Source organism: Neolamprologus multifasciatus, chromosome 19 (genome assembly GCF_963576455.1).
Source record: "Neolamprologus multifasciatus chromosome 19, fNeoMul1.2, whole genome shotgun sequence".
NCBI lineage: Eukaryota > Metazoa > Chordata > Actinopteri > Cichliformes > Cichlidae > Neolamprologus > Neolamprologus multifasciatus.
This window is the reverse complement of record NC_140457.1, coordinates 65,788-92,500: the sequence shown is the minus strand read 5'-3', so window position 1 is coordinate 92,500 and position 26,713 is coordinate 65,788. Positions and strand designations below refer to the sequence as shown.

General features: G+C 46.5%; 4 protein-coding genes across 5 annotated transcripts in view; all 4 read right to left on the bottom strand.

Moving 5' to 3' along the window:
• Positions 1-2,405, bottom strand: part of c19h5orf63 (chromosome 19 C5orf63 homolog) — a 4,748-nt gene extending 2,343 nt beyond the window's left edge. The window contains exon 1 of the mRNA XM_085143165.1: positions 2,280-2,405. The gene's annotated coding sequence lies outside the window, so the exon portion shown is untranslated. The remainder of the gene's footprint in view (positions 1-2,279) is intronic.
• The window catches only part of mipol1 (mirror-image polydactyly 1), a 55,814-nt gene extending 53,406 nt beyond the window's left edge, over positions 1-2,408 (bottom strand). The window contains exon 1 of the mRNA XM_085143163.1: positions 2,280-2,408. The gene's annotated coding sequence lies outside the window, so the exon portion shown is untranslated. The remainder of the gene's footprint in view (positions 1-2,279) is intronic.
• Positions 2,409-3,782: 1,374 nt separating this feature from the next.
• Positions 3,783-11,733, bottom strand: traf3 (TNF receptor-associated factor 3). The gene is made up of 14 exons (XM_085143160.1): positions 11,430-11,733; positions 7,517-7,667; positions 7,188-7,353; positions 7,041-7,092; positions 6,465-6,569; positions 6,211-6,375; positions 6,048-6,128; positions 5,868-5,942; positions 5,670-5,762; positions 5,452-5,592; positions 5,177-5,354; positions 4,702-5,045; positions 4,437-4,628; positions 3,783-4,341 (listed from the first exon to the last, which is right to left on the bottom strand). The coding sequence occupies exons 2-14, from the start codon at positions 7,662-7,664 to the stop codon at positions 4,306-4,308; spliced, it is 1,776 nt and encodes a 591-aa protein (XP_084999286.1). The 5' UTR covers positions 7,665-7,667; positions 11,430-11,733; the 3' UTR covers positions 3,783-4,305.
• Positions 11,734-15,044: 3,311 nt separating this feature from the next.
• On the bottom strand, positions 15,045-26,176 carry rcor1 (REST corepressor 1). Of its 2 annotated transcripts, XM_085143161.1 has the most exons (13): positions 25,631-26,176; positions 25,492-25,551; positions 24,801-24,881; positions 24,647-24,699; positions 23,869-24,030; positions 23,254-23,372; positions 23,102-23,180; positions 22,976-23,026; positions 22,733-22,879; positions 22,399-22,476; positions 21,741-21,798; positions 21,278-21,525; positions 15,045-21,009 (listed from the first exon to the last, which is right to left on the bottom strand). In XM_085143161.1, the coding sequence occupies exons 1-13, from the start codon at positions 25,791-25,793 to the stop codon at positions 20,965-20,967; spliced, it is 1,344 nt and encodes a 447-aa protein (XP_084999287.1). In that variant the 5' UTR covers positions 25,794-26,176; the 3' UTR covers positions 15,045-20,964. The 2 variants fall into 2 exon arrangements, with proteins under 2 accessions (XP_084999287.1, XP_084999288.1); XM_085143162.1 differs by lacking the exons at positions 25,492-25,551; positions 25,631-26,176 and adding an exon at positions 25,095-25,293.
• Between the last annotated feature and the right edge of the window lie 537 nt (positions 26,177-26,713).

The window sequence follows — 26,713 nt, the reverse complement described above, 5'->3', positions numbered from 1 at the left end:
TACTCAGATTACTGGGGTTTCTCAGATTATTGAGGTTACTCAGGTTATTACTCAGATTACTGGGGTTTCTCAGATTACTGAGGTTACTCAGGTTATTACTCAGAATACTGAGGTTACTCAAGTTATTACTCAGAATACTGAGGTTACTCAAGTTATTACTCAGATTACTGAGGTTACTCAAGTTATTACTCAGATTACTGGGGTTTCTCAGATTACTGAGGTTACTCAGGTTATTACTCAGAATACTGAGGTTACTCAAGTTATTACTCAGATTACTGAGGTTACTCAAGTTATTACTCAGATTACTGAGGTTACTCAAGTTATTACTCAGATTACTGGGGTTTCTCAGATTACTGAGGTTACTCAGGTTATTACTCAGATTACTGAGGTTACTCAGGTTATTACTCAGATTGGTTATTACTCAGATTACTGGGGTTACTCAGGTTATTACTCAGATTACTGAGGTTACTCAGGTTATTACTCAGATTACTGGGGTTTCTCAGATTACTGAGGTTACTCAGGTTATTACTCAGATTACTGGGGTTACTCAGATTACTGAGGTTACTCAGGTTATTACTCAGATTACTGGGGTTACTCAGATTACTGAGGTTACTCAGGTTATTACTCAGATTACTGGGGTTTCTCAGATTACTGAGGTTACTCAGGTTATTACTCAGATTACTGAAGTTACTCAAGATACTCAGATTACTCAGGTCACCCAGGATCAGAAATGGGCAGTAACGCGTTACAATTAAGGCATTACTGTAATTCGATTATATTTTTTAAAGTAACCAGTAAACTAAAGGATTACTATTGCAAAAAGTAATTAGATTACTGTTACTTTTCCATAAGCACGCAGCGTTACTGCGTTACTAAACCGTGATTTTGTTTGTCAGAGTGTCTCATGAGTGATGTACGAGCGTGCGGCGTCCGTGGTAACAGACGTGTGCAGATTAACAATGGATAACATGGAGTGATGGAGAGAGTACGACCATGCAGCGTTTAAAGCGTGGAAGTAATCACATTACTTTGAGTTGGATTCTGTAAAAAGTGACAGAAACATTAGCGTCTGCTGTTCCCTCTGCGTGGGAAGAAAACTTCTACAGCGACAAATGAAACTTCAAATCTGAGCGAGCAGCGAGCACGCTGCCACGGGAACGTGGCATTCGCAGAGAAACCCCCGGATCCTCCCACTGACATGACCGCTGTGGGCAAACCTCCACCCGCCCCACTCCTGCTCAACAGCTGACAGTAGATTTAAGAGCTGCTGAGTCTTTGATTCTATTCATTTTTTGCTGTGTTTTACTTGCATCTATTTGAAAGAGTGCAAACACAAAACGTGATTTTATTTTATACGCTGGAATATGCAGAACATCGGTTTAAATGTTAAACATTTCTTCCCGTCAAAGACAGTTGAAATAATTTAATTCGTGCTTAAAGCATAAAGTTAAAAGATTAAATCGATTAAAACAATTTTAAAAAGAGACATTTCCATTTGTTTACATTTTATATGATGGATTATGCAGAAAAAGATCTATGACGTTATTACGTATTCAGGTTGTGTATCAAGTTTTAAAAAGTAACTAAGTAATGAAGTAACTAATTACATTTGAAAATAAGTAATCAGTAAATTAACTGGATTATTTCTGGTGAATTAATCAGCAATTAGTATTTAGTTACTTTTTTCAAGTAAATTGACTCACACTGCTCAGCATACCCAGGATATTCAGATTACTCTGAATAGTAATATTACACAGGATACTCAGATGGAAACACTTTCCTGAGAATCTCAGCAGTCGTCACCTTCATCATCTCAGCTCATGATAAAGTTTTTCCACATTATTTTAGTTTGCGCGCACACGCACACACAGCATTACAGACCAATCAGCTGCCAGCGCGTCACACAAACGCCTCACTGACAGTTACACCTGTCTGACAGGTAGAGCCTGTTCCTTCCTGTCAGCTTTTAAACATATTTATTCGTATTTTGTTTTTACTTGTTGTTTTACTTATATATATATATATATATATATATATATATATACACACACACACACACGGGTTTTTTTTTTGGTTTTTTTACACACAGATCACACACCGTGCGGCTTTTTGTGTTTATTTTTATTTTATTTTTTTCGTGAAATCACTTTTAAACTAACTCAATCGCTTGTCGCCCTTTCAAAATAAGAGCCTGTTTTCTGGTAACCTTAATGCTATCTGTTAGCCTGTTGGCTCCCCGGGGCTCTACGGTTCTACAGCTAGAACCGAGCTTCACTTACCGGGTCGGGCCTCGCAGCCCCGCTGGGTCCGGGTCGGTGTTCTGGGGTCCTTTGGGTCTTTCAGGTTCGGTTTCAGCCTGAAGTCTGGAGCTGAAGCACAAACTCTTAGCCGCTTCTTTTTCTGCGGATAACGCTCTCTTCTTCTTCTATGGTTCAAACAAAAAAAATTCAACGAGCCGCCGTTTCCTGTGAGCAGCGCCACCTGCCGTCCTCCTTCTCCTCCTCTAAAAAATCAGTTTATCTGGCCTTTTAATGTTTTTGTGCATCACTTCCAGTAAAGACATTTAAATGGATAATCTCGTCATCCTCCTACAATCTGTATTTATCCGTGTGTTGGAGTTGTAGTACCCATCTAGTGCTTCAAGTGGGTAGTGTCTCACACATCATAGCCTGTCCACCCCCTCCCTCGACCCCACAGAGGATGCCATCACTCTTCACACAGCGCTGAGCTATCTGGAGAATAGGAAGAGCTCCGTGAGGATGCTCAACACCAAACTGGACCACTTTCAGATTCCCTGATCCTGGGATCCAGAGAATAAGCTGAAGCTGAACATCCTTAAAACCAAAGAACTTATAATGGACCTCAGGAGGCACAGACAGGTCCACTCCCCCTCATTATAAATGGAGAACGGGTAGAATCTGTTTCCACCTTCAGGTTTCTGGACACCCACATCTCCCCTGATCTCACCTCCAACCTACAACACCATCGCCGTGGTAAAGGAGGCCCAGCAGCGGCTGCACGTCCTCGGTGTCCTGAGGAAGAAGAACCTCAAGAAAGCCTTCATTTGTCACATACAAGAGGGAGAAAGTGGGAACGCCTTCATCAAGAGCCAGATGAAGACCTGGACCAGGACCTGCTGCTGGCCTTCTACTGCTTCACAGTGGAGAGCGTGCTCTCCTGCCTGGTGTTTGGTGCTCAGGGGCCACGACTAAGAACAGGAAGGCAGCAGAGAGGGTCATTAACACTGACTGCCATCTGACATCCCTGGATGGCATCGCCAGATCCTCCTGTTTCAGGTAAACCAGTGAACTGCCCACCGCCTGTTGGACCCTCTGAATTCAGTTCAGTCAGGTGGCACACCTCCAGACTAACAGCGTCTTCCCCTGGGCCATTCAGACTGTTATCTCCCCCCCCCCCCCCGACACACATTGCACCCTGCCCACCAACCAATCTGAGCCATGGTGTGAGTGACCCTCATCACTCAGGTCACGCACACAGACTGTTCACACCAAGTCTTTTCTACCTCAGGATATTAAAGTTTCTTGAAACAGATGCTGGAGCCTCGGTTTGTCTTCACACACATCGGTGACCCACACCTGTGTCAAAGATCGAGTCGCCACCGTGGACCCCGAAGCATCAGTGACAGCAGCAACACGCAGCAAAACCGCCAAGTGACATCATGCGGCTACGCTATTATTTCACGGGCAGAGAGTTCCTTTATTGATGACCTTGATGATGATAAAACAGGAAGACTCCGCAGAAAAACTTCACAATAAAACAAGTTTGTTTTCTGTCAGTTTTATTTTCACACAAACATTCAAAACTTTAAAGTGTGCAAATGAACCGAACGACTCGCACGAATTCTGTCGACGCTCGGAAACCCACCAAGGCCACAGAGCAGCCGGTCTGCACCGCCGGGCTCTACAGGAGTCTGCGCTTTATGTAGTTTCATCCGGTCTGATCAGGTTTTCGGACTCCTCTGTGGCTGTAGTGGATTTCCCAGCATGCCTCTGTAAACGGGTAATAAAAGGAAGTAAAGCTCGATGCACAGCATCAGTAACGAGCAGCAACAACGTCCTCATAGTGGCGGCCATGTTGGCTCTGAGTTCTGTCACCACGGTGACACTGAGTCATTCACCCCCCCACCCCGCACACACACACACACACACACACACACAGTTTTGTAGTCCACCAGTCAATAAAGTTCACTCCGACTGGCTGCTTCCTGTCTCTTCTTCCTCTGATCCTTCCCATCATCCTTTGCTCTGCCAGGTGCGCACCGGTCACATTTGTCGGATCACACGGTCACAGGTCAGGAAGGTCAGAGGTATCCACGGTAACCTGCCGGTCAAACCAATCACCACAGGTTAATTCACTGATCGCTGAATTTATCAATACATAGGTGGGGTCTGTAACCCGCAGGACACGCCCCTCACCTTGATGAAGATGGTGTCATCTTTAATGTAGGTCCCCGTCTCCAGGACAGTCTGCGACACAAACAGCGGGCAGCCGGACGCGATGTTCATCTCGGCCACCGGACGGCGGAAACTGCTGCTGTTCGGGTCCGGTTTGAAGGCGTCGCCCAGGTGCTTCCTGGAGGGACCCTGGTCCATCAACATCAGGGTCACCTGACAGACACAGGCCGCATCAGAACACGCTGTTCACGCTTCTGCGGTTAATCACACAGGAAGTGAGGTATACCTTTTGTTTGAAGGGCCAGGGCAGCAGGGCATCGTACTCGCCCCTCATCACCACAAAGAACAGCGACAGGTGCGTCCCCTTGCCCATGCCGTCTCCGTTCAGGTAAACGCGAGCACACATCTTGTAACCGAAGTATCCGGTGTAAAACGGCTGCGAGTACAGCGACAGCGTCTTCGCTGCCACCGCGTCCTGTTTCCGCCTTTTGTAGTCGCGGATCTTCCAGATTAGAGTCCCGTTGTAGCTCGCCGTCTCCAGCACCTGGAAACGCAGGTCCATGTCAGCCAATCGGATCTCGTGGACGCTCAGCATGTCGTCATGGCGATTCAGCTGAGTCTCCAGGGATGCTGCAGAGAAGAAGACGTGCACCGGGAGTTATTGATTATCAATCGACAAACAGCCGTAGCCCTAAACCTCTGGTGTCTGAGACTACAGCCCGTCCCCAGACCCAACGGCGGCACAGAGAGGCCGTTCTAACCCAGTGTGTGTGTCGTGGATCCGGATCCGCCGCGTCCACCTTGCTCCAGAGCGGCGAGCCTCGTCCGTACGCTCTCCAGCGTTCCTCGCAGGCTCTCCACCTCATCTCTGAGCAGACGGAGAGAATGCAGCTCCAGCTCCACCTCCAGCAACTTCTCTGAGTGCGAGCTCATTAGTTTCTGTGGAGAGCACAGATTAACGTGATGAGCGTGTCTGTGGACAGTGGGAGGAGCCCACGCTGTCAAGAAAAAACCTCCACCAGCGAAATGGCGGTACCTGCATGGTGGCGAGTTTCTGCTCCATCTGCCGGTTCTTCTCCCTCAGCTCCTCGTTCTGGTTCTCCAGCTCCGACAGTCGGCTGCTGAGCGCAGGAAGCACCTTGTACCGCTCCATCAGCTCACCTTTTACATCTTCCACCTGAAAGCAGAGAGCGCTCAGGTGAGCTCGCGCTGCACCTTCTGAGGAAGAAGTGTTTTACGTGTCACCGTGGTTACCTTGTTCTCTATCGACAGGTTCCTGTTTGCCATCATCTTCAGGTGTTCGGCTGCGAAGGTGGACTCGTGCTGCCTCATGTCCTGGTTCAAACCCTGAAACACGCAATATTGCAGTACATGCAGTATGACGTATCAGTACAGGTGTATAACTGCAGTACTGTGGTACACGAGCCACACGTTCAGTGATGATGGAACTACCTTGAACGTGCAGCCGTAGCGGTGGAACTGACAGCTGACCTGAGCTTTGGGACAGTCATGCTGGTGACCCGAGAGCTGAAACAGCACAACATCAATAAATCAATAGATCGATCGATCACTGCGATCGGAAAAGCTGAAACCTGAAGGGTGCGAGTGATCCGGGAAAAACTGGGTCAGCACCTCGCTCCGGGGCAGGGAGGCGAAAGAGCAGTGGTTTGGACACATCACGGGGAACGCCGGACAAACCGTATCTTTGTGTTTCTGAAAAAGGTTTTAAAAACTTAGTTTTTCACAAAAATCACCAAAAAGCAAGAAAAAGAACCAAACGCTGCCCGCGGCTCACCTGCAGGTCCGTCAGGGGCATCTTCGTGCTGCAGAACTCGCAGGTGGTTTCTCTGTGTTTGCATTTCCAGCTCAGGTGGTCGGGAATCTCCTTCCTCATCATCCTCTCCTTACACTTTCCCAGCGGGCAGGGAACCTCGAAGAACGGACACACGTTCAGGTGGTCCTGCAGACACAGGTGAGGCAGGTAAGTCAATTTCTGCTGTATGCAGAGCAGCCAATCAGAGAGCGGGATTTTCAGGTACGTGTGCTCACAGGTATCTGCTGCAGACTCATCTGCTCCTGACAGCCGTTTGCCTCGCTGCGGCAGTAAACCTTCAGCGACATGATCTCCCGGTGGCAGCAAACATCTTTGAAGATCTGAAACACAAAGCACAGCCCGATCGATCACACGGCCCGATCGATCACACGGCCCGATCGATCACACGGCCCGATCGATCACACGGCCCGATCGATCACACGGCCCGATCGATCACACAGCCCGATCGATCACACAGCCCGATCAATCACACAGCCCGATCGATCACACAGCCCGATCGATCACACAGCCCGATGAGTGATCACGGATCAGTAACTGATCGGGAATCAATCACCAGTGGGGCTGTCAACGTTAACGTGCGTTATCCGTTGCAGGATTAACGCGATTAAAATTTTAACCAAATGAACCCGTCGGAAATGTCTCCGCGTGTTTCGGGCAGTTTGTACAAGTTTGTCCAGATGGCTTCATCGTGTTAACATTTTATTCGTAAACACAGATTAACAAATGTGTTAACGTTGACAGTCCTACTGATCAGTCAACAACGTGATGCTGTGATGTCACTTCCTGCCCACCTTGTCTCTGAACAGTGGCTCCATGTCAGCCGGACACACCGGGTTTGGACGACTGCAGGAGAGGACACAAAAGTTAAACACCTGCAGGGTGGAGCAGGAACTCAAATCGACGCGGTGTTTCCCCTGAGTGGGAGTGGCCTGTCTCACCTGAGGATGTCGCAGATGCAGCTGTTACAGAAACGGTGTCCACACTCGGTCTGGCGGGGCTGACACAGGACCAGCCTGCACGCCTCGCAGCAGTATTTAGCTTCTGGAGTTTCTACAAAGTGATCTCTGAAGCCGCCATGAAGAGGCAGGAAGCCTGCGGGCACACCTGAACACACACCTGAGGTCAGAGACACGCCTTACCTGTCTTCAAAGAGGATTCACACCCTCCTGGCTTCAAAGGCCTGACTGGGTCTTAAATAACCTTAGCCAATCAGATCAGCCGCCGTGTGTGAATCCTACCTAACGAAGCTTTGTTTGAAACTCGTTACCTTGCTGAGCGGTGGGCTCACTGGAAGGCCACAGATTGGCTGGGCGGTGAGAGGGCGGGGCTGCCGAGAGGGGCGAAATAAGGGAGGGTGCCGCCTGCTGGAGGGGAATCTGCACCTCCCTGCCGTCAGCACTCCTCCCCGCGGACATGACCTGAGGAAACATTAAAAGAAACATTAGAACCCAACAACTGAGTCCAGTCTGCACGTGCTCAGTGGAGTCCAGCAAGGGGCGAAGGGGCGTGGCCTATAAATAGGAAAGTTGACAGGTGACATGTTTAATTAGAAAGTGCAGCGAAAACAGGTGAAGGAGAACAGGCAGTGAGCTCAAACATGGGAGCTCCACTGGGTCAGACCAGTAAAACCAGTAAACAATCTGAAAACCTTCATACATGATTTCATGATCCAGCCTGAGATCTTTCCAGAAGGTCTCAGAACTTCCACCTTCAGTCTTTGTGATGTCACAGGTCAGGTTTAACCATGTACTGCGGTGCGGCAGGTCATTCACGACGAGAGAAACGCCGACCTCAGCTCGGATGCTCGTGATGTCATGAAGCCCAGTCGCTTTTCTTTCCAAGCTCCTCAGATTACCTCAGATTACCATGACCTGGTACCTGAGAACCTTCACAGATATGTCAGAGTGAGTGTCCAGAGATCAGCTGGTCTTCCTCCAAACATCTTAGACTCAGGTCCTTCAGGTGGCCCCTCGGGTGAATCCTGTAGCTTCTGGCTGATGTCACGGGAACCCCGTCTCCGACCGGTCGGCATTCACAGTTTTTCCTTTCGTGTTTTCATGGATCCTTTAAAAGGGCCGATGCTACCTGAACCCTCGATGGGTCACCTGATGACCAGGTGGACGTTTGCGATTGAAGAATCACATTTTGGTCATGTTAGAACTCCGCATGTACAGTGTGATCAGACATGTAAATATTACACTGACCTTTAACCCTCACAGCAGAGTTCCGTCATGTCGTCTCTGATGTTCGAGCAGCCCTGGACGTGAGTCCAAATGTTAGATAAAGGAAAAAGGTTCAGATACTGAACCATTAAACTGAGGAATGAATGCATTTCTCTCTCAGTTAATTTCAGTTAAAAACATAAATTTCAGAAAAATAACCTGTTACTCTGTTTTCTAAATGAAGTTCATGAAGTTGACGGTTGGATAAGCGGTTTTAACTGCAGTCAGCTGCTCTGAGCGGACTGACGTGCAGTTTGGGGTTTTTCCTTAAACATGTGATGTTTCAAAAACAGCCACAATGGAAATGACCTCAGTCTTCTGATACTCACTGTAGAAAAGTACTTCAGTACCACAGTATTACACTATTGCTGTATCACAGTACTGCAGTATTCTATTTTATTTATACAGTCCAAACCACAACAACAGTCTGTTCATCTGGACGTTTGACCCCCGACCCGACAGCAGACTCTGGAAAATCCGGCCAAACACGCAGACCGAGAATCCTGGTCACGGATCGGACACACGATGAGGAACAACCAGACTTTCCAACATTTGTTACAGTAACCTCGGTGTGCACGCGTGGTTTACCATCACTTCCTGCTGTTCGGCTCTGACGGGAAACCCGCCCACTGCAGCCTCACACACCTGATGAGCTACCTGGACGGTCAGCTGACCGTCCAGGTAGCTCGTCAGGTGACATGAGATGTGCCTGCTCAGTGAGGCTGTGCGGTGACGCTGGTGGGGTTTTGATCAGAAGCATTTACCTAGCTTATGTTATCAACTCACAAACATTCAAAGAGCCGACGCATTTTCAAAACACAACCAGTGAAATCTGGTAAAACATGAAAGATTTGAACATTTGAATAAATCCAGAAAGAGGATCCACACACACTTCACACAGGAATTCTGGGTAATTTCAGAAGCATCGGGTCAGCTGACACATGAAAACCTGAAGTGAGAGCTTTCATGACCTCACACACAGCTGTGACCTTTAACCTCCACACACACACACACACACACACACACACACACAGAAACACACACTTCCTGTCAGGGATGCTGGGGACTTTTCCATTCACTGCATCGTCAACACACACACACACACACACACACACACAAAAGCCCATCCCTTTCAAAATAAAAGCCCCAAATGAATCAGTGGCATTCTAAGGCTCGAGTTAGAGTGAAAGCTCGTCACTGATGTGCAATCTGGATCTGCCAGGTGTGTGACATCACACCCACGTGTGTGATGTCATGCCTGTGGTTAACGGGTGCTGCAACATGAAGCAGGTGACTGCAGTCGTGACTGAGCACTTCTCAGAAAGAGAAACTGGAAGAATTCACTTCATCACAGGGGTTTTCCTCAGAGCAGCTGATGGAGGATCAGTAACCTGATGATAGCAGTCTGCGCCCAGCAGGGGGGGCAGGTGTGGACTGTACTCACGTGGGTTTATTCATCATCCCTGAAACAGAAACATCTGGATGACAGCAGATGTTTCTGAACCTGCAGATGTGCTTCAGCATTAACAGGACCTTCACACATGTCCCAGTTACCCAGTGCTCACCACCATCATCATTATCACCACGACCACCACCATCATCATCGCCACCATCAGTACCATTTGATTTAGATAGCAGCAAAAACACAACAGCACCCATGTCAGGTGCTTTAATGACCCTCTGTGAGCAAGCACTTAGCGACAGAGGGAAAGAAAAACGAGCTTTTAACAGGACGAAACTTTCAGCGGAAAGCGGCTCAGGGAGGGGCGGCCATCTTGGGGTGAAGGGAGGATTCTTATCATCGTCTGCTCAGCTGAACACACCATCACTAACACCCATGATCTTAAAGTTTGACACGTATAGGGCTGCACAGCACCTGCCCTGCTGAGCAGCTTCTTCTCATGTCTGTCTGATCTGTACTGGAGCGTTCTGGGTAATGTAGTCAGACCCTCTGGGTGCTTTCTGGATTTTTCTGATCCCCAAATAATGATGATGACATGGTGTTAACATCTGTCTCGTCCAGGTGTTTCCTCAGCGGGATTCCGTCAGGCCGCCGTTAAGACACTTATGGGTGACGATCAGAGGTCAGAGGTCAACCTGAGAGCTCCTGCAGGCTCACCCTGGGTCACCTAACAAAACACGCTCCGCCCCGGGCTATGCTCAGTGTCAGGTTACAGGTGAGACCTTTGATTCAGATGTTAAACATCACAGGGTTTTATTCTTCTCAGACCATCACCTGCATGTCCAGGTGTTTTCACCTGAATAATGGTTTGTTCTGTCAGCTGACGATCAGCTGCTCTCTCACAGGTGAGCTAAAGGTGAAACTAACCTGATAACCTGCGTGTCCTCAAATGAGAAACCACCTGGAAACTCCACACCCGAGGTGGTCTGAGGAGTATTCCTAGTACTTTTACTGCCTTACTATCCTTCTTACTCTGACAGTACTTTGGTGTTTACAAATACAGGTTTTACTGAAGTAACGCTAAGTTCACGTGACCTCACACACACACCTGTCCTGTTAACCTTCCCATCACCTGAAAAATCACGTTATCGACACACAAGCGATAATCGATACCAGGAACTGATCCGCGGATCAATAAGAACAATAGAAGCAACTGACTGGGCTCGTCCTCTCTGTGCTCGATTCTTCAGGTCTGACTGTTTAAGCTCTGCTGCTCTGATCAGGGCATCAATCAAGTTACCGATCAAATTATTGATTTTGTTACTGATCCGTCGGGCGCGGGTGTAAACAGACGGAGCTAGCCGACGTTAGCCTGTTAGCTCGGTGTGATCGGTAACGGGGATTTTAATGTAAACACAGCTAGCTGTAGCATCTCCTCCAGCCCGCTAACACAGCTAACATGTTCCCGCTGCTCACGCCGAGTCTCTTGTCAATACCGCATCTCTAGTATGTCTCTACTGTGTGTCTTTATTCTGTTTCTGCTCTCTCGGACTCACATGAATCTCCTCCGCAGGCCACAGCTCCTCAGGACTCCCCGGGACCTCCTTCTCGGCGGTTCCTCCGCGGACTCTCTGCGGGATTCAAACCGTCAACCTGCCGCTGTGTCGGAGCCTCCGGGCCTGGGACGGACTCCTCATGGTCCGGTTTCGGGTTCAGGTTCTCCGGCTGAGTGGTTTGTGTGAGCAGACGGCGCTGGGATCAGTTCAGAGATCCAGCAGCAGGACGGGCTGAGCACTGGAAACCCCCTCCGCTGCTTCCGCCCAGGAAATCCCCCAGCTGCCCGGAGCCTGCAGGGCGGCGGCGGGCCGCAGGGGGGCGCTGCTTCCGCCACGTACAGTTTTCTTTATTTGTTTATCAGGCCTGTCGGGGTGAACAAGAAGCTCACAGTGGCGCTGAGATGTTAACAGGAACGAAAGGGCAGGAGCATGTTTTAGTTCATTAAGTCAAATAATTTCAGTTTAGTGTTTTCAGCTCATTCTTGCTTCCACTGATGTGGGCTTTGACCTTTGCATTTTTACGTTTATGAACAACATAATCATTTAATTTACCAGAAAGTCCAAACTTGTTTCCTCTGTAAGCACTCATTACTGATGCACTGATTACAGATGCCTGTAAAATTTTCAGGCATCTGTACTTTACTTGAGCAGCCTATTTATTTTCTAACCCTTTATAGTTTAACTCCCTACATTTTAAACAAATATTTGTACTTTGTTCTTCTTACATTTTCAGAAAAGAGACTCATTATTTTAGGTTCATCTATAGTTTATACTCAGAGATAACCTGGGCAGGTGAGTGCAGGTGCCGGTACTTCAGCATCTCGCTAGCTCTACAGAAGAGGAGCGAGCATAAAGGGAGTAACGTTTTTAAGTGTCAGGTAATTTGAAATGCAGTGTTTCTATGAGCTCAATAAACATCAGCAAACACACAAACTGTTTGTGTGCAGTTTGTCTCACAGTGTGTTGCAGCTAAAGGTCCAGCTGACATGTAAGCCATCATGTTTTTAAATCCATACATGTGACATTATGTTTTTCACATTGTGAAACCTGCTGCTAATCAAACTGAGGCAGACTAACTGAGTTATTTAAAGGCTGCATGAAAATCCTCTGCAGGATAAACAGGCTAATTTGTACTGTGATGGTTTAAAGTAAAGAACAGTGTGTGACTGGTGCACAGTGGCTGTCTAATACAAAGACAGCATGAACAGCAGACTGTCAGTGTAGAGGATGGCCAACTGATGAAACATCTGCTCACATCTGGCTAAATCCAGGTATGTACATCCAGAAAGAGCAGCAGGTCAGCTGATCACAGCCTGCACACTAAGACAATCTGCTGGAATAGAAATGATTGTGAGTTTGATTATTTTCCCCACACTGAGACACTACAGCTGATTTTAGGTTCCCCACCTGCTGAATCCACTTTAACCCCTGACTGTACACATTTGCTGTTTAGAGGCAAAGTCTCCCTCCACAATGGAGGCAACAGGAAATAGAAACATATTTTTATTTTCCTTCTTTTTCTCTGCTCATGTTCAAAAACTGATTCAAGTTGAGTACATTTATTAGAGTAGAAATAGAAACTGAAGTAAAGTTTGTATTCTCATTTGGTAACATTATTTATTATTACATTAATACATATATATCACAAACCCAAAAACCCTGGATGACCAGCCAGGTCCGCTCGCTCCTCAAAGCCCGCGACGCCGCCTTCAGGTCAGGTGACAGAGCTCTGTACAGGGCTGCTCAAGCTGACCTGAGAAGGGGAATTTAAAAAGCCGAGACAGACCTCAAAAGAAACATCGAGTCCCAGCTGTCCAGCAACAACACACGGGAGGTGTGGCAGGGCATACAAGACATCATCAACCACAGAGTGAAAGCAGAAAACCTGAGTGTGCAGCTGGCAGAGGAAATAAACAGCTTCTTCACCTGCTTTGAAACACAACAGCAGCACTCATCTGCCTCAGCCCTGCTCCCATCCTCATCCTCACCTGGTTCCTGCACCACTCAACTCACTGTAATGGAGCACGATGTCAGACGATTCCTGAGGGTCCTCAGGAAGTATAAGCTGAACTCCAACCTGCTGCTGACCTTCTACCACTCGTCCATTGAGAGCCTGCTAACATACTGTATGACGGCGGCTGCACTAAGGCAGACAGAGTGAGGCTTCAGAGTGTAGTCAAGACAGCACAGAAGATCATCGGCTGCCCTCCCCCCTCCCTGATGGACATTTATTCCTCCCGCTGCCTCAGCAGAGCAGCAAACATCATCAAGGACAGCTCCCACCCTGGTTTCAACATGTTCAGCCTGCTTCCCTCAGGGAGGCGCTGCAGGTGCATCAGCACAAAAACCCACAGACTCAAGAACAGTTTCTTCCCAAAGGCCACAACCACCCTGAACTCACACATGCACCGATAACACAGCCCCCCCCCCCCCCCATTTCATTTCATTTATATATTTTTCTGTTAATACTGTTCATATTTGTACACGCGTACAAATGTGTGTTTTTAGAGTAAAGCCAGTTTTGGAAAATCATTCCAAACTGTTTCCACTAAAAGAAAATCGTCTCCACAGTTGGTCTGTTCTTCACAGCTCCTGCTGTATGGCTTAAAAAAGATCTCTTATTAAGCTGTTGAACTGTCAGCAGTCAGTGCTGGAAAATATTAGAGTCAAAACGTCTTACTGATTTTACCGATTCTATTTCACATTTTGTATTTTACATGCTATATTTACAGATTCTGTTTTATGAATTCCAGTTATTGATTGCATCTACTAATTCTAATTATAGTGAGACTGCAACTAAAGATTATTTTGGTGGTCGACTGATCTGCCAATCCTGCTTTGATTAGTTGATTATTCAGCGATTCTGTCAGTAACTCTCATCTGTCCTCCCTGTGGACAAAGCTCCTATTCTAGGCTCCAGGACCTCTCCTGCTCAGGTCTGCCCACCTGTGAATATCGCCCCACAGCAAATTAAAATAATGACCCAGGAGACATATGAATTTGAAAAGACTCACATGTATTTTTAACATTACTCACTTGGACTGTCAGAATAAAATGAAATAAAATATCGGGTGATATAAATTAAAGTGATAGTATTTAGACCAAAAATAATGTGCGAATAGAAAAGTAAAATTTCAAATAAAGCTTCAAATTAAATCAAGAAGCTTTTATTTTCCAGTCCAAAATAACAAGTTTCCAAACGTACGGATGATTCAGTTCTGGCCATTTACCATTTACCATATATCTTTGTTATAAGGTGTCTTTAAAGGATATCTAAGATGAGCCTTGTCCTGCTGTCTGATGGTCATTTTCCTCATCTGGTTGGTTGTCATAAATCAGTTCTTCTGCTTTGGTGTTGAAGCTCTTTGGTCCTTCTGCAGTTTGACAGAAACTACGACGCTGGCTCATTATTCAACTTTTTTCAACAAAAATTTCCCATGTATTTCAATGGAGAGACCCTTTAAATTTTCATTCAACTTACTCCTCTTTAAACTGTATCTACTTCCACATACGTTGACATAGAGCCTCCATTCAAACTTTAAAACGAAGCCAAGACATTCAACTATTCAACTTGTATTTATCTTTTCAATATCTATTAGACTTTTTCTTCAGTTACAGTTTAAGTTTCATCCTTTTTTTCAGCCGTTTCAGAGTTTATAATGGGTGTGTATGGGACGGAATGTTGGCGCTAGAGTGAGAGGAGGGGGTAATTAATCTTAAAATCTTTTCTTAAAACTGCTGCTGTGTCCGCAGCGTTTGCTCTGCAAGTATGATTTTACCCTCAAAACGTAGCCATCGCTGTCCTCTTTCATCCAATGTGTTTATTATTGTAATAGGTGTTATGGTTCTTTCATAAATGTCACCAATGCACAGCCTCCTCCCTCCAACTCTTCCATAGACTCTAATGTTAAAAGGGCTCAGAAACTTTGTCTGAAAATCAGAAGCACAGGCTGTCTTTACACTGTCACCACGTCCATATAATAAATGGTAAATGGCCTGTATTTGTATAGCGCTTTTACTAGTCCCCCCCCTGTACTAGGCTTTACACACCCAGTCATACACTGGTGGAGGCAGCTAGTTGTAGCCACAGCTGCCCTGGGGCAGACTGACAGAAGCGAGGCTGCCATATTGCACCATCAGCCCCTCACCAGTAGGCGGTAGGTGAAGACTCTTGCCCAAGGACACAACGACCGAGACTCGAACCGGCAACCTTCCGATTACAAGGCGAACTCCCAACTCTTGAGCCACGATCGCCCTGAACTCCACAGGCATGAAAACTGAGAATTTGGTAGACTGGTCATTGCTGGTGCACACGGTGAAAGAATTTTGTCAATACGACCTGTACTTTTCATTTGGGAATGATTTGTTTCGGGCTGACGTTTCTGTTCATTTTAAGCAGCAGAAGTGAGGCGCATGTCTGTGTGCGTGTGTGTGGAGCCATTGGGTGCAGTCACTATAGCAACCAGGCTCACACCTGCCTGCCTAACGAGCTCTCTCTCACTCTGCCAAGATTCATCTGAAACACTTCTCTTTCAACGACTGCTGTGTCCACAGTGTTTGCTCTACAGCCATCATTTTACCCTCAAAACATAGCCATTGTTCTTCTCTTTCCAACATCGTGTCTTTCAGAGCTCAGAGATGTAAACCTTTAAAACTGTGTGGATCCAAGTAGAGGGACCACATTTTAGTCATTCAGTGATTCAAAGAATATGTCTTTTAATATTCATTCAGATAAATTTCCTTTTCTCATTTCTTAGGTTTTTCTAATTTACATTTAAAACGTTTTCAGCTATTTTCCAACTTCTTCTTTGTGAACATCAACTTTCAAAAGTTCTGCACTTTTGTTTCAAGGTACTCTGTATTTTCCAGCTCATTCAACATTTTTAGCTTAATATTCAGTCATTAATTCATTTCAGTGCATACATTCAGATTCAAGCATTTACACTGCAGTTTCTTCAGAAAATGTACTTTCTAGTATACATGGTTAGGCTGAGGATATGTCAGCCAGTTTCCACTGGAAATGCCTTTTGGTTAAACTGTCAGCAAGGAATTTGCACTGTTACATTTTTATATAATTTTAATGCACATAAAAAAACAGCTGCTTGTTTAAGTGAAAATACATTGATGGGTTTTTTTGCACTAATAAAGTTGTGGAGTTGTAAAGTATTTTGTCTAGTGTCAATTATATCGTTATCGCAAATTTTCAAATGTATATTGTGATAAATATTTTTGGTCATATCACCCTGCTCTAGGAGCAACAACACCATGAAGTCCAAAGAACACACCAGACAGGTCAGGGATAAAGTTATTGAAATTTTTAAAGCAGGCTTAGACTACAACAAGATTTCCCAAGCCTTGAACATCCCACGGAGCACTGTTCATGCAATCAACCAGAAATGGAAGGAGTATGGCACAACTGTAAACCTACCAAGACAAGGCCGTCCACCTAAACTCACAGGCCGAACAAGGAGCTGATCAGAAATGCAGCCAAGAGTCCCATGGTGACTCTGGACGAGCTGCAGAGATCTACAGCTCAGGTGGGGGAATCTGTCCATAGGACAACTATTAGTCGTGCACTGCACAAAGTTGGACTTTATGGAAGAGTGGCAAGAAGAAAGCCATTGTTAACTAGGGCTGCCACAAACGATTATTTTGATAGTCGATTAGTCACCGATTATTTTTGCGATTAGTTGACTAATCAGATCATCATCCATTGGACATAAAACGTACAGCTTATTGCACCAGCAGCATCTGCTCTTATATAACTATCACTAGCTTACAGCTTTAAATGTTTCAGGTATGCGCTAACTAACAATAAAGACAAGATGATAGTTTATTAAATTTTAATGACATTTGCAGATTGTTTCGGTGAAGTTTAATAAACTCCTTGCTATCTAAAATATAACAGGACACCGGAGTAAATTCTCGAGCATCTCACACTTCTGATAATCAGCTGTCTGCTTGATGTTTATTCAGCTGTGTAAAAACTTTAATCTCAGCCAAAGCAATTTACTCAGGAACAAATAAAATACTAAAAAAAAAGCCAAACAATAACATTGTAAGTTATCTAAGTGACTTATATATCATGTTTAACCTGAGTAGCGAAAGACAGCAGTGGGTTTGAAGCCGGGAGTCCGGTGTTCTCACGGCTCTAGTGAGCCTAGCCCCCGGCTAGCTATCGAGCTAGTGGGTAACAGACGTCTCCGAAAACGTTGGAGCACTTTTGAAAATATGTGGTGTCTTGATAAACTGAGCGGATATTTGAGGTTTACACAGCTACATTCTCGCCTGAAAATATGTTAAAAGTTTATTTTGTGACCCAGAAAGAATAATAAGAGTAATATTAAAACTAACTAGCCATTGTTGGAAACTGAGCAGGGCCGCGCTATGAATTCTGGGACAGAGCTTCTTCTTCTTCTTCAGGGTTTAACGGCAGCTGGCATCCCTGTACATGCAGTGCTGCCATCTTCTGTTTCAGTCCGTTATTACACTCTTAAATCCTACTACTTATTCCTGCGTCTTTTGTGATCTTACAAAGCTTCAAACGACACGCCGACTATTAAATCAGTCGTCGACGATTTTGATAGTCGACGTAATTGTGACTAGTCGCCTAATCGTGGCAGCCCTATTGTTAACAGAAAACCATAAGAAGTCCCGTTTGCAGTTTGCCACAAGCCATGTGGGGGACACAGCAAACATGTGGAAGAAGCTGCTCTGGTCAGATGAGACCAAAATGGAACTTTTTGGCCAAAATGCAAAACGCTCTGTGTGGAAAACTAACACTGCACATCACTCTGAACACACCATCCCCACTGTCAGATATGGTGGTGGCAGCATCATGCTCTGGGGGTGCTTCTCTTCAGCAGGGACAGGGAAGCTGGTCAGAGTTGATGGGAAGATGGATGGAGCCAAATACAGGGCAATCTTGGAAGAAAACCTCTTGGAGTCTGCAAAAGACTTGAGACTGGGGCGGAGGTTCAGCTTCCAGCAGGACAACGACCCTGAACATAAAGCCAGGGCAACAATGCAATGGTTTAAAACTAAACATATCCATGTGTTAGAATGGCCCAGTCAAAGTCCAGATCTAAATCCAATCGAGAATCTGTGGCAAGATCTGAAAACTGCTGTTCACAAACGCTGCCCATCTAATCTGACTGAGCTGCAGCTGTTTTGCAAAGAAGAATGGGCAAAGATTTCAGTCTGTAGATGTGCAAAGCTGGTAGAGACAGACCCTAAAAGACTGGCAGCTGGAACTGCAGCAAAATGTGGTTCTACAAAGTATTGACTCAGGGGGCTGAATAATTACGTACACCCCACTTTGCAGTTATTTATTTGTAAAAAATGTTTGGAATCATGTATGATTTTTGTTCCACTTCTCACGTGTGCACCACTTTGCGTTGGTCTTTCACGTGGAATTACAATAAAATTGATTCATGTTTGTGGCTGTAATGTGACAAAATGTGGGAAAGTTCAAGGGGGCCGAATACTTTTGTAAGCCACTGTAGTTACTTTTTCAAAAAAGTAACTGAGTTATGCAAACAACAAAGTTTTTTGCAGCTGTTTACCTAAAAATGCAGCCAAGGCGTTTTTTTAAATAAACATTTCAAACTATTTACAGAACAATCAGCTGTTCTGCATCAAATCTGATGCGACACAAATTATTTGTGTCACTCCAAAAAATAATGTGTCCACTATGAGATGAAGGAGGACAACAGCCTGATACCTGCAGGCCTGACAACAGCAGATGTATCACTGCTGTAACACCTGTAACATTCAGCAGTCGCCTCATTGTTCTGACACACACAACAAAACTATTGACTACACTACACACCAACTACACACTAACTACACGCGATTTGCGCTAATCGTCGCAAATCTCTCACATTTCAAAACACCGCCGTCACTCCTAAAACTTCCCCCTTCCTAAACAACTAAATGCCATGTTTTGATTGGTCGACTTGATACATTTTTCTACCAATAGGAGGGGAGGGGAGGGGGGTGTTGGTGTTGTTTTTGCTCACAGGCTTTCCAGCGTTTTCCTCATAAAACGCTGTTTTTACCGTCTCTTCCAGCAGTAAATATAAACAACGACAGTATTCAGGAAGAAAAACAAACATTGCAGATATTTTATCATAACTCTGGTTTTACGTGGCCGATCAACACAATTTAAAAACTGGTATAAAGTCCACACTTTTCCCGTCAGTTGTTCGTCTGTCCTGCTCACGTCTCCAATGGTTGTACACGTTGTCATTAACGCGGCTTCACTCCACATCAGCCGTTTTGCTAAAACACCGGTACATAAGGACGCTGTCATAGCCTGTCATCCACGTTGATTAGCTGCGTATATACGAATGTGAATCGCATCATTGGCTGGACTTTGGGATAAGGTGGCATCGTTCTGATGCCATACGGGAGCAGCCAGTCACTCACTAACACTGAAGAACAGAATTGTTAACATTAATTTTAATTTAAATTCAGGTTAGATTTATTTTTTTGTGCGCAGCACACATTTTCTGTGCGCAGAGACCGTGCCAGCAGTGCGCAATTGCGCACGCGCGCCGCTTAGAGGGAACATTGAACACAAGGCCCAGGGACCAGAACTGGCCCATCACAGAGTTTTGCAAAGTGTGAGTACAGTAACACATAACCGCAATACAGCAACGCAGTACGAAAGCTGCAGTGTTTATTTTAATTTCCACGTGAGCTTTAAGAGCAGCAGCCTGAACCAAGAAAAGGAAAATGCCCCACTGAGCTGCAGATCAGACCGGCTCAGGCACACATGCCAATTTAAATCCTGAGATTATTTTAGAAAACTCATTTATAATGCTGCAGATTAATGAAAATTAACTCTGCGTCCTGAGATGTTTTATGATCTGCTGTTACAATAATAATGAAAAGAAACCTCAGTGTTTCCACTGTCTGAGGAGACTGCTGTGACTTATTATGGTGACTCGTTTCTATTTGGCTCATTCTCCATCAGTAGACACAGCTGGTCAGTCTGTCTCTGTAGCACACAAACACAGACAGCAGGGGGCGCCACTTCTCTTAAATCACCTGAGGACTCAGTTTGGTCTCAAAGAAGAAAACATACAAATTACTTTACTGATCAACTTTGGTTTTATTGTCTTTCTTCTAAAAAGTCCTAAAATAATAGAAAAAAAAACAAAAAAGATGCCATCAGGTTAGGACACACCTCCTTCCTGAACAAGGTCATCCAACATGGCTGCTTCAGTCTGACACCCTATCCCCAACACACCAAACAGGAAGTAATAAAAGCAAAAAACAACCCAAAAAAGCATGAAAAGCAGAAAATAAGGAACAAAAGCTCCGCCCATTTGGACTGACGGGTCTGATTGGTCCAGAGCGAGCAGTAAATGACAGGTTAATAAAACAAACCCCACACCTGATCTAAAAACGGAGAAAATTAAAGAGAAACACATTATACAATAAAAAAATTACATTATAAAGCCTGTGGGGCGGGGCCTGAAACTGGAGGGGCAGAGCCCTGAATCTAAAGAGGAAGGGCCAGAAGGTCTCAGGAGGCCAAAGGCTTGTTGGCATTCAGTGGAGAGGACGAATCCTGTAGGAGAAGAAAAACACAGTGAGACTGTCCCACCTGAGCAGGTGAGTGCAGATGTGGCCAGGTGTATGTAATTTGAGTCATGCAGTCTCATTAGTACTGTGAAATAAAGTACAACTTCCTCAATGCCTCTAAAATCATCCCATCCACTGAGACCAAAATCAGTCACATGAGTAGCATGAGCTGACACGGGAACCGTACAAAACGGAGGTCACATGACCCAGACAGGTATGTGTGCTGCCAAGCATGCTGGGATTTGTGTCCTCACCTCCTTGGTCTGCTTGGCGATGACCTCATCCTCCTCAGTGGGACACACCTCCATCTTCTCCTCCATCCTGTCATCCTCGCTCGCTCCTGCCCCCACCTCCATGCCGTGCTCCGCCTCCCACTCCTGCAGCACCTCGTCCAGGTTAAACCTGCGTCTGTAGTTTACTAGGAAGTTCTTCACCTGCACCACCGACTTGTTACCAATCACATCTGAGATGGCTTGGAAGTCCCGCCCATACTTCCTGATGGCTGTGTAGGATTGGACGGGAGGGAGACAGTCATCGACCAATCACTGACTGAGAAGTCTGACAGCAGCCTTCATAGAAGGCTCGAGTTCACATGTCCGCACCTCGATAGGTTATCCAGTTACGATTTTACATGTCTGATCAATCAACCCTGACGCTGATAAACAGATGCTTTAAAAAGATGAGAACATCTGTCAGGTGACCTGTTTCAGGTGTTACCTTGGACGGCGAGCAGCTGCTCCTCTGTGGTCCAACGGTTATTGAACTTCTGGTTCACCTGAAACATAAAGAAACGTTAGCATCCAGGAACACCAGCAACTGAAAGATAACATAAGCACCCGGACTATGGCGATGATCTCTGAAGTGACATAAAACATAAAGCAAAGCCACCGGCCGCTTTTCACTTTCCCAGTGATTGCTCCTCCATCGCTTCCTGGACTGGCAGTGTCTCATCTTGCAAAGTACAGTGGGAAATGTAGCGCGCTCTGTGCTTCGTGCAGAGCATGAAGCAGAGAGCCCAGAGTACCACAGAAAGTTAATAAGCACCACGGTGCAGCCTGACATCTCTGAGCCAGCTCACCCAGAAAGCTGCATTACTGTTGCTGTCAGTGCTTAAAAAATCCATTTTAGTTTGAATAAAGTGATTTGAATCGATCGTCGAAATCACAGAGAAAAATCAGTGAGGATACACTCACTGTGCTGTACTGCGTTTGTGTGTTTTTGAACTGCATTTGTGTATTTCTATATTGCGTTTGTGTGCTACTGTACTGCGTTTGTGTGCTACTGTACTGCATTGCTGTACTGCGTTTGTGTGCTACTGTACTGCGTTGCTGTACTGCGCTGCCATGTTGCTGTGTTATCGCGTTGCCGTGGTTACCTCGGGCAGCCTGAACTCGTCCAGCCCCGAGCTGAGCTTCTCCTTCAGCACGCTGTTGGTCTGTTTGATGGTCTGAATCTGAAACAGAGACTGAGGTTCAGACACAGGAACGTGATCAAGGTGAGTGCAGGTGTCCACGCTGTGCCGATGATCAGGCGTGAAGCCGTTTACCTGTTGCAGCTCGTACAGGTGACCTTTTGTTTAGGTTAGGTTTGTTTGTATCGGTGATAAACGCCGTTACCTGACCAGCCCTCTGACTATTTTCAGTCCCTCTGTAGATTTCTGGCGATGGTTGCACCTCCCCGTTCTAGCGTTTCCGTGACAACGGACTCACCTGTCTCTTGATGGAGACGAGCTGCGAGTCGAGCTGTCTGATGAGTCCCTGAGGCGTTGAGGTCGACAGAGAAACAACGTCCTGATGGTTCAGAAACATTCCTCTGGGGGGGCGCTTCTTCATCCGCTGGGACGCCTTCCCACCTGTCTGCAGGTGAACAGAGAGAGGCAGCCGCCGTCACCTGCCTAACAGACAGGTACGAACATACAGGCTACAGTCTGAGGGTTGCTAAGGTGTTCTTACCTTCAGACCAGAAACTGGTTTCACCTCCGACCTCTCTGAACCTGAGCTCACCTGAAAAGAGTCACACGGGTAAACAACAGCAACAAACAGGTAAACAAACAAACAAGTAAACACTGAACTTTGTACCTCCTTCTTGTCTTCTTTATTTACGTCCAACTCAGGGTCACTCGGAGGATTTCCATTACCGTCCTCGACTTCATCGTCACTGAAACAGACATTTATATTTACACTCATCGGCCAATCGGGGAGCACCCACACCTGCGCAGGTATCTGCTCACCTGTCGTCTCGCTCCCGTTTGTGTTTCCGAGTCTGGCGGTCCATCAGGCTGGTTTTACTGCGACTCTTCTTCCAGGAGTAATAAAACCGAACCAGGCTGGGCATCGACTTATCAGGTAACTACAGACAGACACAACAAGGAGCTACTGGTCAAACTGGGAGCACTGGTCACAGAGGGAGACTAGGACTGGGAGCACTGGTTAAAGGGGGGAAAATGACTGGGAGCACTGGTCACAGAAAGAGACTAGGACTGGGAGCACTGGTCACAGAGGAAGACTAGGACTGGGAGCACTGGTCACAGAGGGAGACTAGGACTGGGAGCACTGGTCACAGAAAGAGACTAGGACTGGGAGCACTGGTCACAGAAAGAGACTAGGACTGGGAGCACTGGTCACAGAAAGAGACTAGGACTGGGAGCACTGGTTAAAGGGGGGAAAATGACTGGGAGCACTGGTCACAGAGGGAGACTAGGACTGGGAACACTGGTCACAGAGGGAGACTAGGACTGGGAGCACTGGTCACAGAGAGAGACTAGGACTGGGAGCACTGGTTAAAGGGGGGAAAATGACTGGGAGCACTGGTCACAGAGGGAGACTAGGACTGGGAGCACTGGTACCATCTGCTGAATGCGGTGGAAGCTCTTCCCGTGGAAGCTGAAGGCCTGCTCGAACAACACGCGGTCCTCCACCGTCCACTCATCGGGGAACGGAGTGAAGTTTGGCAGGTCGGCTAGAGACTTCTCGATGTTGTGTTTGTGCCAGAAGAGCATGCCCAGCGCCTGTGACAGGTGAGACAGGTAAAATGTGGACATTGTAAATACTGAAGGACATTTGGCGTGATGATCTGTACGGTCCCTGCAAACGCTGAGCACTTCCTGTGTGTTCAGGCCCTCTAACAGCTGAACATGTGATGGTGGCGTGAAGGCAGTGAGTTTAAAAACACAGGGAGAGGAACTTCAGGTCCACCTGTCTGATATTCCTGAGAGAACTTGAATTTTATTTTACCATCCTGAAAGTGAAGTTCTGCAGAGCACTTTGAATCAACAAAGAAAAAGCAGATCCGACACTCGGGTCACTGAGTGTGACATCTGTTTGTGCACATGCTCAGATAGTCACATGTTCGCTGCTAAAGCAGGCGCCCTGTTAAAGATGTAATTTATACGTTCTTTTCTCCAAGCCCCTCACCAGCTGCAGTCCAACGTGGAGAAGGAGCAGGAAGCCAAACAGGAGAGAGAAAGGGGCAGCACCACATGATTAGCAGCGACTGAACCTCCAAAATAACACTGTTCATAAGTACACCTGTTACTGACTGAGGATGGCAGCGTGAACCAACGTCTAAATATGGCGGCACAAGAGGAATTAAAATAAAAAAGTGACCAAGTTGTGAACAATTACCTGCTCCATGTTGTAGCCATGCTTCTCTTTGGCGATGGCGATGTACTCGTCCACTGCAACAGAGAAAAAAAACTAAACAAAAGAAAACACCCACAAAGCGCCATCAGACTCGCATCAGTGCACCATGTTCTCAGGTCAATGAGCCATTTCTTACACTGTGTTTGGTTCAGGCAGCTGTTGGGGATCCAAACCAACATCCCCAGGTTCTCCCGGAGATGAGCCGCCCGGGCTACATCTGGAATCACACACACACGTTAATGAGATTATTAATTAATTAGAATGGTTCTCACATCAGAGACTCATGTTCAATAACTCGATGGGGGATTCATGCTGTAACGGTGCTGGTACAACGCTGGAGCTGATCAGAAGTTGATCAGTAAACTAATTTTGAAAATGGAGCAGCTCCTTCTGAGCCACCAGCCACACCTGTGCAGGAAGAGCTGCTCACCTGTACGACTTTTCAGGTGGTTGTGTGAAGAAGGGTTCAGACTCAGCATCACTGTGACGATCAACATGAAGTTTAACTCAGAGCTGTTACTCTGACCAGTTTTCAGGAATCTGGTCAGATTCTGCAGCGATTATTGACGACTGTTATCTGATTATTGAATATTGTCGGTGTGTGAAGTTTGTGACTAAAGTTGAATGTTCTGACTGTGAGGAGGAGCCTCGAGCTGCTTCTGCTAAGGAAACAAAAGCTCCTGAAACACAAACGAACCCAGAACCAGACACACATGTGGAGGTGGAACCGGCACGCAGGGACCGGAACCAGCGCCGCGAACTTTACAGCTGGTATTGTTCGAGGCTACTACTCCGCTGCGAGGCTCCCGAGCCAGCTGCAATCTTACCCGGGTCAAAGTCGGGAACCACGGCCTGGTACTGCGGTCCGACCCGCATCCCTCCTCCACCTGCGCGCACACACACACAGTACTCAGTACAGTACTCAGATTAGTCTCAGCAGCGGCGGCGATGATCGAGGCTACCCACCATGCTCGTCGTCGCTGCTCGAGCCTGAACTTCCTTCTTCCCAGCAGCTGTTTGTACTGGTTCCATTACCGGACAGACTCTTCCCGCCGACGGGCCCTCCTCCCGGGGCTCGGCCTCTCCTCTTGCCCGAAGACTCTGGGTTCCTCTCCAGCATCGCGGGCATACTAGCAGCTAGCTCAGGCTAACTGTTAGCTTGTTAGCTCAGCCGCTCCACTAACCGAACCGAGCCGCCTGTCGGCCCGGAGCAGAGCGAGAGTCCGGGCCGGGCAGCCGGGGAACGGTTCGGGTTGAAACAGGAACTGCGCTGTGGAAGGTTCCGAGGAAAGAATCGATCCGCTGCAGCTAGGAGAGGCTAACGGCTAACAGCTCACCGAAGAGTCCGAAAAGTTCCGGAACAAAGAGCCCAAACCAGACGAAGCCGGATTAGATCGGAACCGTAAAGGGATCCCGACCCGGAGCCGGACCCAGAGCCGAACCTGCTCCGATCAGCTGATACAAACCAACGAGAGCGATCAGAGAGGCGCGTGCAGGCGGCTCGGTGTGTCTGTGTGTGTGTGAGAGAAAGAGAGAGAGAGAGAGAGAGCTGCCATCACAGGACATCCGGAACAGCCCTGATCACTGATCAATATTCTGCACAGCTGACCCATAACCGAAAGATCACCGAGCAGTACTCTGGGCAGTATTGATCAGTTTTTAATGATCGCGGTCGATTTAGGCAAACACCCTGCAATCAGTCAGATGTTTTAATTAAACATTCACAGCAAATCACAGATTGATCAATAATATCCCGTGGGATAATTAAACTCGTTACCACGGAGATTCAATCCACTTGATCTTTCGGATCGTCAATTTAATCCCTTCACTGCTTTAATCCAATTGATTTTTTTTAATCCGTAACAGTTCAGTTTCTTATTCATTATCACGGGAATCTGTCAAAGTTTATCTTGGAATCCTTTCTTTCTCGGTTCATCGTGACACAAAAACAAACTCAGTTAATTTTAAACTCAAATTCACGATGTTGATTCAAGAAATGTCAAAAAGCCATCAGAGAGGTCAATGAAACAACGATAAAACCTTCAGTCA

Excerpts from the sequence above, each read along its gene's own strand:
- traf3 (XM_085143160.1), bottom strand. The coding sequence starts at position 7,664 with ATGTCCGCGGGGAGGAGTGCTGACGGCAGGGAGGTGCAGATTCCCCTC. Across the intron at positions 7,354-7,516 it reads TGAGCCCACCGCTCAGCAAG|GTGTGCCCGCAGGCTTCCTG; the intron begins GTAACGAGTTTC and ends GTGTGTGTTCAG. Across the intron at positions 5,355-5,451 it reads AGAAACTCGCCACCATGCAG|AAACTAATGAGCTCGCACTC; the intron begins GTACCGCCATTT and ends TGCTCTCCACAG.
- rcor1 (XM_085143161.1), bottom strand. The coding sequence starts at position 25,793 with ATGCCCGCGATGCTGGAGAGGAACCCAGAGTCTTCGGGCAAGAGGAGA. Across the intron at positions 24,700-24,800 it reads CTGCCTGAACCAAACACAGT|TGGACGAGTACATCGCCATC; the intron begins GTAAGAAATGGC and ends TCTCTGTTGCAG. Across the intron at positions 23,181-23,253 it reads AAACGGGAGCGAGACGACAG|TGACGATGAAGTCGAGGACG; the intron begins GTGAGCAGATAC and ends TGTCTGTTTCAG.